This window comes from Barbus barbus, assembly GCF_936440315.1.
Source record: "Barbus barbus genome assembly, contig: scaffold_43, whole genome shotgun sequence".
NCBI lineage: Eukaryota > Metazoa > Chordata > Actinopteri > Cypriniformes > Cyprinidae > Barbus > Barbus barbus.
Genome location: NW_027636806.1, coordinates 206,776 through 220,017, shown reverse-complemented (window position 1 = coordinate 220,017; position 13,242 = coordinate 206,776). Strand labels below are relative to the sequence as shown.

Below are 13,242 nucleotides of genomic sequence, written 5' to 3'. Positions count from 1 at the left end.
GTGTGGAAATACTCCAAGGGGCCGTCCACACCAAAAATCACACTCACACCCAAAGAAACAGCTACATGGCCTCCCGGTATAGTACCGGATCCAAATTGCACACCACAAATTTGCTGTAGTTCAGGTAGCACCCACCCACCGTCAGGAAACATTTCAGGATACACTCGAGCACCAAAATTCATGCACAACCTCACTGCCTGATATCAACTTAAAATAGATTCAGGCGACACAATAGGTAACATGGACACTCTACATGAGAACAACAACAATGGCATAGACCCAAAATTGTGCTATAATGTTACAAATTTGGAACCTGCAACATATAGGTGTACACATACGGAGACGCATAATGACACACACATGAGGTTCACAGAGTTAATGTACGACCTCACATCATACACACCTAACGAGCAGAAACCAAAAACGTTTGTGTGGACCAACCGAAAGGAAGGAACATATTGTGTCGGAAAATGTTCACATAGCATAGACAATTTCACCAATCCACACAACTGTTCATGGACTGTTATGTATTGTTTTAATTTGACCACCTGTGGATACACTAAACCCAAAAAATGTCCGGAATTGCACTCAATTCCTCCTGGTGGACTGATTAGAGGAAACATCAACAAAACCTTATTACATGATGTAAATTTGGTAATGACACATGTGACTTACAACATTTCCAACATACTTACTGCTTATACAAAACATTGGGATGTTAATGATGAGTCACATTCATGGCTACAGTCACGAATCGATGATTTAATTTCTGATTACAAAGACAGACTTGCCGTCCAAATTCCACCTGCTCGCTCAAAAAGAGACCTGCTCGGCAATATAGCTGGCCTGTTTGGATCAATTAATTCAGCAGCCAACACCTATAAAATAACCAAACAATCCCAATTCTCCACATGGTTGACAGATCAGATGGCCACTGGTTTTCAACACATCACTAATAGCAATGATAACATCATCAAAGCGGTTCGTTCTGAGGCGCAGGCGCTTCTAACGATCAGCCACACATTGTTCAATCAGACCCGTACCATCGAACGTGACTTAGCCTGCAGATCATATGCACAAGATTTGTTTACTGCAACAAGACAGGAAATTTTAGACCTTCGTCTTCACAAAACCCCGAGACATGTCTTGAATGATTTAATTGAGGTCTTAGATTTGCATAGATGGTTCTCTTCAGAAAAAATGAAAAATGTCAAATATTCAGAACTGTTATCCACAATTATGATGTATACTGGAAACGAATGTATTGGTTGCATTGGGTTTTTTGCCACTTTTCCTTTAATCCACCCAGATCAAGTTTATCCAAATTCCACTACTATTCGCTCCCTTGGAGTGGTAGTTAAAGATCAGGTAATTAAATGGGATCACCTCACTGGATATATGACTTTGAAGGGTACTGAGACCTTGTTTACCAGTCGCACTTGTTGTCATGAAACTCACAATTATGTTGTCTGCACATGTAACACATTACAACCTTTCTCTTCCAATGATAGCAAACTCATAAATGTTGAATCGTTGCATGGCCATTCAAATGCTGTTCAGGTGTCTTATACTCAGTGGTGCGTCATCAGTGAAATGAATTCGTTCACATATGGAGGACTGACCTGTCCTGCTAATCACTCCTTTTGCTTGGAAGTGACAGAGGATTTTTCTATGGGCCAGATCGACATCCTCGGAAGGATGCCGAAGGACGCTGAGGTCTCCCCGTGGTGGGAAGACACCTTTTATGAACACGGAACACAAGCTCTGGTCGACACGATGGACCTGGTACAGAACGTCATTCTCCAAACAGAATACCACCTCTCTCAGGCGCAAGTGGAGACAAATTTGGCGCGAAAGACTGCACAGATCCTGTCTAGCTCATCGACCCGATCCGCACAGTCTGCATATACTTGGTGGGACTGGGTACTTCGAGGTTGTGCGGTTGGAAGCGCACTCATCTTCTCCTTTACGTTATTCCAATGTTGCTACTTCCGACACCTTATCAGATCGGTAAAAACATCCACCAATACTATCTTGACTCTCAGCCCCTTAAAGCTACCCACCTTACAACGACTGAAGTGACACCGCAGGAAACCCTGTGAGTGGCCCACGGTGCCAAATGAGGGAGCTGTAAGGCTGGTGCCAATATGTCTGATTTACCCCTCGACGAAACAAAAGGCCCTCCTGAAAATTAACACTTGAACTATCTCCTGCAGATGTAAAGGGAACTTCAGAGATGCAGCACACAGTGCAGCTCACACTTCACACACACTATTTCCCCTTCACCCCCCTCCTCCTCCTCACATAAAATACACTGAAACCTATGCAATGTTAGGTATGCACAAGAAGTAACTATACATGTTTGATATCATTTAAAGTGTCCTTGTGCGCCTGGTAAAATGGTCTCATTCTCCCAACCATAATGAAAAGCTAAAAGAAGTTATAAAATATGAGAAAAGTCATGTGTCTCTTAAAAAGGTGTTTTCCTCCCCCAGATCCCCCATTCCTGTATGTAAAACAAGAACCCTTTCAAGTACAAATTCTGATCTCACGGCGTGAATCCCTCAACAGGGAACCAAATTGTAATTATAAAGACAAACGCCACCATTTGGTAGGAATATTGAATTAGCTGGGTATATAAGGAAAAGGTGCAAAAACGTTCGGGGAGTCTGTAAGCTGACTTCCCACACAAATGCTGTGTGTAGTTTTGTTGACAGGTAATAATTTCTACAAATTTCTCTATTTCTGAATTGTTGTTATGACATGTTCAACTGATGATTTTATTCTTGTGAATTGGATTTTGAATTATTGCTTCATTACCTGATCAATAAATTGTAAACGTTTGATTGTATTCTGACCGACTCTGAGATTTGTTTTCCCAAGTAGATTGTCGGATTCGTATATTTCCACAAGTTTGCGTCAGGGATTAGTGACGACTAATAATCCGATACCTAGATTCACGTGTGCTTGGATGAGGAGACGAGTAAGTTTCTGTCTAGAATCAGCAGATGCTGTTTGATCAGCCTAGATCTGAATGCGTCGATGACCTCTGTTCTAATTTAATGTTACTTTAGATAAGTTTACGTGGGAAAAGCCACGAGCTTGGCCGGACAAAGCCATTTTGAAGAAAGGTAAAGTTGATCGACTAATGTTCTTAAATGGTGGTCAAAAGGAAGACTTTACTAAAGTAAACTATTGAATTAAGTTCCTGAGGGGCAGCCAAGGGGGCTAAGTATTACATATCTTTGATTCTGCACGTGGGAATACGGCAAATCTCAGATATTTAGCCAAATACCTCTGTTTTGGGTCATTGGAACTGACAAAAATTGTGCCGGAGACCTAGTGAGGAACTCGAAGCGATATAGTTTCCTGATCTAAGCGGGTAAAGTATAATCAGAGCTTAACAGAACAATCAAACATTCGTTCACTTTAATGATGCACAGATATCATTAAAACCTTTCATTTATGGAGTCAGATGAAACAACGAGTTATTATATGTGAAAGAAATATATTGCATTTAATCTTGTTGTGTTGCGAAAAGGAAAGACAAGCAATACGCAGAGAGACCTTCCTCGTTTTATTGGAAACCTCCATTGGACCAATAAACGAGCCTTACAATATTATTTACATTAAGTTGAGGTAATTGTGAACAATGTGTCTTTTTGGGCAATATGTCACATTTTCAATAGAAATTGACAAATCGAATATGTGTCCGAGAAGACGCTGTCATCTAAGTTACCCATAGCAAATACACCCCTCAAGGAAGAGTGTGTTTTCCAAATCACATGACCTGCTCCACATGATGTCATTTCCTCCTGAAGAGAAAACTAGCAAGACTCCAAGGTATGTTCTCCCTCCACATTTTCAGTTATTTCACCTAAAGTAGTGCTTGGGGCAAATGTGTACTTATCATATGTCAACAATGTTACTACAATGAATTCATAAATAACTTTGAATTTCAATTTTACTCAGTTGTACATATAATATTTAGAAGAACCTCTCCGTAAAATGCCATGTGGTGTCTGGTGCTAGGCAACCATTTTGATTTTATCCCTAAAAACAGCAAAAATGTCAACTAGGTTACCAGTCACCTATGTTACTCTGCAAAGGTAACTTAGTTGACCAAGAGTAACATAGTTGACATTCATGACATGTTCTTATAGTTTTCAGGAGTTCATTTAATATTCTAATTGTACAGTAACTATAAAATACTTTGCAATAAATATTATAAAAGTAAACTTGTTTTCAGGCAAATGCCACGATTATCTGCTGCAGAAAAGCAGCGCCGTTACCGTGCACGGCGAGATGCTGATCCTGCAAAAAGGGAGGCATACTTGGCAAAAGGCCGGCAGAAATGGAGAGAAAAGAGGGAGCAAGGTGCATACTATAAGCCCATATCTGAACAGAGTGAGAGGGAAAAACGTGCAAAGAGAAAGGCCTGGAGAAGAGCCCAGGAACAGAGCAGACGCAGAAAGAAACAGAATTATGCTATTGTTACCCCACCACTGAGTCCTGACAGCGAGGAACAACCAGTTCCAAAACCAGGAAGGTTAGAAGGTTATGTAGAAAGAACCTCAAACAGAACAGAACAGGTTGATTCCTGCCCCACAGCACGTGACAGCACGTCATGTTGAAATAAAAAGAGATGTGTGGGAAGATATTGCCAAATCATATCTTCATGGCTAAGGACATGCGCACACACACACACACACACACACACGCTAACAAACACGTGGCACAAGCACACGGTCAAGCACACACACATATAGACACCAGACATGTATAGTCCAGGTGCCAGAAAGTAAAAATCCTGCCATGTTTTTGGATCTGCCTCTACATCTAGAACAGGTGTTTTCACTAACGAGCTCATCTACCTGGTAGAGGAGCTGGTTAGTGATGGTTGGAACAGCTGCTGGACAGGATTTCTACTTTCTGGCACCTGGGGCCTGTTCCATAAAACAAGTTTACCAAATAAGCCAGGCTTATTTCAGTAATTCTGACTTATTTTCACTTGATTTGGTTTCTGAAAGCAAAATTACCATAGCTCAAGCTCAGTCACTGTGGTAACTTATGCTGGCAAACTAACCTGGTCCGGAGCAGGCTAACTGTCAGGCTAAGCTGAGCTCCTCTAACTCTGACCAATAGGAACGCATCAATATTACCACTGACTCTCTCACATACAGTCAGTTTAATTTATTATCGGTCCAAAAATAAAAGTATACAGAAAATACACCTTAAATAATCAAATAAATAAAAAATAGGCTACAACCAACTGTATTTAATGTATTGTGCCCAAAATGTAGACGAATGACATTTTAACATAGTTGCTACTTGTGCATGCAGTTGATCAGCAGTTTCTAGCCATGCAGACTTTCTCTCTGAATTTATGACAGCTGTACCTTTTATGGTTATTAGAACATTAAAACATTACAATCTAAAATGGCTCTTTAAAGCATTAAAGCATAAAAACACAATCAAAAGTTAAAATCACTGAATTAAAAATGTAAATTTATAATAGAAATCAGAGTACATTTTAACTGATAAGAGGAACACACATTTAACTCATTTGAGCTAGTGATTAACAGTTGCTGCTATCATAAAAATACACTTATATATAGGAAATTAAAATTCTATGTGTCACATTTAATGTCCAACAACAAATATTTTAGCAGAATGTATATTTTATTCAGAATTCTTGCGCTAGTATTCTATTCTGCTCCGTCTGTGTAGCGCGCATGCCTCGCATAAGCCCCGCCCACTCCTGACAGCTAAATGGATATATTTGCATGGCTTTCTGACATTTACAGATGTAACAAATATACCTGTGACGTATCAGTTATGCACTGAGAAAAACACAATGTTTCAAATGCGTTAAACAGCACAAATATTCGCTGTTTGCTATGGTGGATCGATCTGATCCATGATCGACATTAAGGGCTGCTTCAGAATAAACGTGTACGTCACATTATCCTGACTCACTTAACCTGGATGGCATTAGTCAGATTGCGTGAACTTGAATTGTCGTTTATGGAACCGCTTTAGTCCCGATTGATTTGTTAGGTTATTTCAAGTCAGGTTTTGGACTTTAATCCACGCTTTTCTCCTTTATGTCATGAAATATTCAACAGGTCTTGATTAAATGCAATAAAAGATTAGCTAACATATAATAATTGATATAGTTTAGGATTGTTTTTGTTAAATACATCATCCTACTTTGTCATGTCCAGTCAACTATGTTACTTTTGTCAACTATGATACTGGGCTGTCAATTAAGTTACCATTATGTTTTTTAAAAAATATATGTATTTCAATGGTTCCCTAATCTCCAAGTAAATATTTAGAAACTGAGTAGCTGTCAAATATATACCTCAGCATAATTTCATCACGAAAATTATCATGAATCAAGCAGTTTGGAAACAAAATATACAGACCGGTTACTTCAGTACTTGAAATTTGGGGTTTCAATTGAACAAAATGTGTATTTTCTTAATTAATTGGGCATTTTAATTGAAAAGGTAGGTAAATAGACACATATTCTTCCAAGAGTAATGATTTTTTTAAAATGTCTGACATTTACTTAAAGTTAAAACTTATAGGTTTTGTCCGTAACATAGTTGACCAAATAATGAGTAAACTTCTTGTTTTTAAAACTAAATATCTGAAATCAATTATGCCTGAGCTTGGCAATGACTAAAAACAAAATATTTCAGGGATGATTTATCAGGGAAGATAATAATATTTTGTAAATAAATATATTTTTTCCCAGAATTATTCAAACTCAAAATCTCCCACAATTATATATTGACCCGGATAGTAATTATTCAGGTGTTACTACATCCTTCTAAAGGAATTACTAATTGTTTGGATCAGTATTCTAAAGTGAAGATTGTGATAACTCCCTAGTAATTACTGAAGTCAGTGTAAACTTTTAAGGTTTTTGTAAGGTTTTGGTTAGTAATTCGTTTTGCTAGATTTGGTAACACTTAAATCATTACTAGTGGGTTACCGTGATCTTCACTTTAGAATACTGATCCAAATAATTAGTAGTTTCTTCAGAAGGATGTAGTAACACTTGAGTCATTACTATCCAAAACCTTACATATATCTCAAAAGCTTTAAATCACGTCAGTCAGTATTAGGGAGTTATGATGCTTTTCACTTTAGAATACTGATCCAAGTAGTTAGTAGTTCCTTTAAAATAATTAGATAATTCTTGAGTTATTACTAGTGGGTTACCATCATATTCATTTTAGAATTAATTATACATTATGCATAATTCACATTAATTATGAACCTGTATACAGTAGTTCTTCAGGATATATAAAACAAATAGTAGTTATTGATTAGCTAATAGTGAACTACCAGTTTCAACTGAGCTCTATTACTTACTAAATCACTAATCATAGTTTCTTGTTAGGTATTAGTAGTTACTACAATGTTAATAGTGCATTAGTGAATTGTTCCTGTGTAGTTATTCATTAACAAAGGATCAGTATTCTAAAGTGTTACCGTTTTAAGGTAGTTCACTATTAGCTAATCAATAACTACTATTTGTTTTATATATCCTGAAGAACTACTAAGAACTACTGTATACAGGTTCATAATTAATGTGAATTATGCATAATGTATAATTAATTCTAAAATGAATATGATGGTAACCCACTAGTAATAACTCAAGAATTATCTAATTATTTTAAAGGAACTACTAACTACTTGGATCAGTATTCTAAAGTGAAAAGCATCATAACTCCCTAATACTGACTGACGTGATTTAAAGCTTTTGAGATATATGTAAGGTTTTGGATAGTAATGACTCAAGTGTTACTACATCCTTCTGAAGAAACTACTAATTATTTGGATCAGTATTCTAAAGTGAAGATCACGGTAACCCACTAGTAATGATTTAAGTGTTACCAAATCTAGCAAAATGAATTACTAACCAAAACCTTACAAAAACCTTAAAAGTTTACACTGACTTCAGTAATTACTAGGGAGTTATCACAATCTTCACTTTAGAATACTGATCCAAACAATTAGTAATTCCTTTAGAAGAATTTGGTAATACTTGAGTCATTACTAGTGGGTTACCATGAGCTTTACTTTAGAATTAATTATTCATTATGTATTATTCATATTAATTATGAACCTGTATACAGTAGTTCTTAGGGAGGTATGAAAAAATAATAGTTACTGATTAGCTAATAGTGAACTACCACCTTCGACTAAGCACTATTACTTACTAATTCATTAATCAGAGTTTCTTGTTAGTTACTAATAGTTACTAGAGTGCCAATATTGCATTACTCATGCGTTCTTGTGTAGTTATTCATTAATAATGGAACAATATTCTAAAGTGTTACCAGTTTTAAGATGCAATATCACACTACAACAATTCAGTGAGGTTCAATTAATTAAAAATGACATGAACTTAACATTTATACATAATAAATCTGATTGGAAAGTCTGTTAGTGAATTCTTTTGACTTTGGAAATCTTTGTTGCATTGCATACCAATGCTGGCTGTTAAAAATGGGAAAACACTTATTGTGTTGCTTGCCTGTAACTCAAAACATACAGAAGATCTAAAGTAACTGATTTTGTTCAAGTGAAGAATATTTTTTAACATGACTTGATTCACCATTTCTTGCGTCACAAATTTGACATCAAACTTTGCCATACGGAAATGTAATATATGTGCATATACGAAATACCCCCAATTTCATATATTGACATATAAGTCTACCAAATACAAAAATATATGTTTATGTATGTATAATACATTTATTGCCATATATGGAATGTATATAATTATTAATATATGTGAGATATATGTCTTTTGTAATTATGCGTTATATACAAATTGGACATATATGCATACAAATTATTTACATATATGTGACGTGTCACTTATATATGACAATCATTTAATTATGAAATATATGGTTTCATATATTTGATCTTTTAATATGTGATCTTTGATCTTTAAAATTATCTTTTAATTTACATTTATTCATTTAGCTGACGCTTTTATCCAAAGCGACTTACAATTGCTATATATGTCAGAGGTCGCACGCCTCTGGAGCAACTAGGGGGTTAAGTGTCTTGCTCAGGGACACATTGGTGTCTCACACCGGATTCGAACCCGGGTCTCTCACACCAAAGGCATGTGTCTTATCCACTGCGCCATCACCACCGACATCACCACAACCTTTTAATACAGGTTGTATGCATCTACAAAGTTGCAGTGCATTGCATATTTCATGCCTTAAGCCTAAAATGTTAAATGGTGCAATAAGCTACAAAAAGTAACATCTATTCCAAGTCTTTATTTAATTAGAACAATCTTTAACAAATTAAACAATCTTATTGAGCTGCACAATCAAAAAGAAAAAAAAAAAGAAACATTTACATATATAACTGATCAAAACACTGAACAGGCATAAGAAACAGAACATCAACCAATTGTAGTGGTTCAGCTAAAGGTCTACAGATTTGTATTCCCACAGCTTGGGTAGTTTTTGGTTTATTGCCATCCCGAAGAGGCCCCCGGTGAAGAAATTTCTGGATCACTGCATCTGGAAGAAATTAGTAAAAGTTAGGTTTTTATAATATAATAACAATAAATTGATTTACTAGGCCCAGAATTACATTTACACTTAAATGTATAATATAAAAAATCTAATTGTCTGAACCCTATATGTAATTCAGGAAGTGCTCAACATTTAAAAACAATTTTTAACTTTGGTAGTGTTGGGTCGTACAGTAAACTAAACTTGATTTTAGTCAATATGGTGTTAAAATATATACATTTAATCTGTTTAAGTCTTGCAATCCAACACTGTACCAGTTTAATTTTGCTTTTAAATTAGAACTGTGCTTATGTCTTAAAGTGTTAACTACATATGAGAAATACACTACTCACAAAAAGTTAGGGATATTTGACTTTCAGCTGAAATTTATGAAAAATGTAAAAAGTTCATGCTACAGTGATATTATATAAAAGTAGGGCATTTAAGAAGAAGCATGGAGTGGTAATATTTTTCATCTCAAAGTATTTATTGAAACAAAAGCTAAAAACAGTGGTGGGTATACCACAACAAAAAATGTGGCATGAGGCATGGCATCCCACTCTTCTTGAAGGGCTGCCCTCAGGTCACTGAGGTTCTGGGGTGCGGGGTTACGACCCTCTGCACGACGACTTTTTCTACGAGGTTTTCTATGGGATTCAGGTGTAGAAAACGTGCAGGCCACTCCATTTGAGGTACTCCAGCCTCCAGCAGCCGTTCCCTGATGATGCAACCTCGATGAGCTGGGGCATTGTCGTCCATGAAGTTTAAATCAGGCCTGTGTTGCTCATGCAGAGGCACAATGACTGGATTAATGATGTTATTTAGGTAGTATTGGCTTGTCACTACCATTCACAAGGTGTAGGGCAGTTCTGTATTCTGTATGACAATAACCCAGCTCATTGAGGTCACATCATCAGGGAGCGGCTGCTGGAGGCTGGGCTACCTCAAGTGGACTGCACTTTCTCCAGACCTGAATCCCATAAAAAAACCTGTGGGATCAGCCGAGTCGTCGTGCAGAGGGTCAAAACCCTGCACCCCAGAACCTCAGTGACCTGAGGACAGCCCTTCAAGAAGAGTGGGATGCCATGCCTCAGCATACAATAAGTCGACTTGTGAACAGCATGAGACATCGTTGTCAAACTGTAATTGATGCTCAAGGACACGTGACAAGTTATTGAGACATTGATATGTTTGTTGTGGTATAGCCACCACCATTTGTTTGAGATGAAGAAATTACCACTGCATGCTTCTACTTAAATGCCCTACTTTCATGATATAATTTCACTGTAGCGTAAACGTTTTACATTTTCCATAAATAACTTTGTGTGAGTAGTGTATATTGAGTATTAAAACAAAATTATTTAAAAGATTTTAAAAGTTTTTATTTAAAATTTAAAAGATTATTTAAAAGACTGTATAATACTAATTATGTAATAATTATAAGTTGTAGTTGTAAAATATTCCCAGATACCACTTGATCTGAGCTCCACCTTCTTAAGGACAAGACAGAACAGCAACAAAGCACAGCCTACATGCCCATGCAAATAAAATGCCTCTAGAGACATGAAGAATTATACTATATTAACCCAAGTTTTCAATGACAGAGTTCACAACTAAGGTTACAATTTCGTTTGCTATTTAGCAACAATGAAATAAACAGTAGACGTTTTATAATAACGAATGAGGGCATCGTTTTGGCCTGGAGAAAAGAAATTAAAAAGGGTAATTGATTTGTTTACATGTACAGTATATTGCAGATGTTAGTTTTGGTTTCAGTAAAATATGTGACCTTTTCTGGGTAGATGCTCCATCATTCACATCACTGCCATCCACAATTTGCAGGTTCAGCCTCCACTTCTATTTTCTGAGAAATTCTGGACTGATTACCTTTTCAAGGGACACAAACAGGAAAAGCATAATTATCAGCAAAGATATGAACAAAATTGACTACCGTAGGTTAACCATATTTTCAAAAACCCAAAGTCACATCTTTTATTGTACTGTACCTTTATGTAATATGCACATGTATGTGCTTATGCACTCATCACAGACATGTCTCTGACATGTCAATGTACTTGGTGTAATATAACCAAGGACAGTACTGTATGAATTCAATGTGTTTGAGTTTGTGCAACTTTATAGACTAGACTACATCTCAGAGATAAACATTATAACGTAATTTTGCTCCATTACTTTTTTCAGAGAGCTTTAATTAATTTTCAAATGTTGCATTGCTGTAACGGAACTGCAGGACACAGAGGTAAGTGAAATAATCAGTGCATTTATTACAGACGTGGATTGCACACAGCAAAGGTGAAAGTCTTCAACACAGGTGAGTATCCCTTCGTGGAGAGGATGTGACAAGTATGCAGTGATTCTGATATAGTCTCTTTGTTTTGGCAGGTCCTGGGTGAACAGGAAAGCCAGGGCGATAGGGAGTAGCGGTTGTCCAAGCCAGCCACAGGAATCTGATCGCGGAGAAGCTGAAGAGGAACAAGGCAGAGGGTAAGTATAACAGGTAGGTATTTCAGGTAGTATACTCAGCTTGATGCCTCGTACAACGTCGGTCCTTGTAGTAGTAACAACAGGCTTTGCAGTGTGGTAACTTCAAGATCGGACAAATGCGGTGACTGAGGTGAGTGCTTTTATCCAGTTCAGAATGATGATGGTGACGAGGATCAGGTAAGCATGATTATTAATGATGTGCAGGTGGAAGTGATCAGTGAAGGTGATGACGGGCTATTCTGTGACAATTGCTTATCCAGTGAAAACAATGAGCTTACTGTAACTCTATCCAGTAACTTAGTATAGTTCAAATTAACTTTAACGCAAGCAAATGGCAAAACACATCAATGCAGATGCAACGTTAACCATAACATCATATTTAAAACACTGACAGGGAAATTTGAAACTGATCTGTATAGGGACAGAGGCTCTTTCAGTCCAAAACAATCATAAAACACTTAGTTCCTATGTAATATTAGCATATGAATTTTAATAAAGCGTGGAGTAAATCAGTGTAAATTACCTGCACCGCTGCAGCTCATTCAAGGGCATTTCATCCAGTGCTCCACTCAGCGATGTTGGTCTGTCTTCGTGCCCGTCAATAAAATCATTGTCATATAAACTTTATGCTGGCACATTCGTTTTCCTTCCACTTGCTAAGAAAAACATTTTAACGTAGACAACTGTGTTTAGCTGCAGCCATCGCTCAGACTCTGCCGTTAGCGCGGGTGTGTGTGTGTGTTTGAATTTTGGTGCATACGCAGAAGCGGTATTGTGAGGTTCATGCACAATCGCGCTGATTCGCACACGTACAAAAAAATTAAAATAAAATAAAAATTGTTGAGCCAACTTAAAATTTTAAGGCAACCAGCTTTTAGCAGACTTTGAACTGAGTTCTCTCAACTTATTATTCTTATTTTAAATTGGCTCAACTTAAAAAAAAAAAAAAAAAAAAAAAAAAAATTTAAGTTCCATACAGTTTTTCTTTGGTTTGGTAAGGTTTGGGGTGGGGGGTGGTCCATGTTTCAGGAGGTAGGGGTTTGCATGGGGTTTCAGAGGGGGGCGGGGTGGTTTGAGTTCAGGGCTCTCACAGCCTGGGGGAAAAAGCTGCTGTTGAGCAGTCTGGCGGAGCGGGCTCTGATGCTCCGGTACCGTCTTCCTGATGGTA

At 37.1% G+C, this 13,242-nt stretch overlaps 1 protein-coding gene across 1 annotated transcript; it reads left to right on the top strand.

Moving 5' to 3' along the window:
* Positions 1–657: 657 nt before the first annotated feature.
* On the top strand, positions 658–2,082 carry LOC306868609 (uncharacterized protein; the record flags this gene model as incomplete). The annotated part of the gene is made up of 1 exon (XM_079414866.1): positions 658–2,082. The coding sequence occupies one exon, from the start codon at positions 658–660 to the stop codon at positions 2,080–2,082; it is 1,425 nt and encodes a 474-aa protein (XP_079270992.1).
* Positions 2,083–13,242: the final 11,160 nt, after the last annotated feature.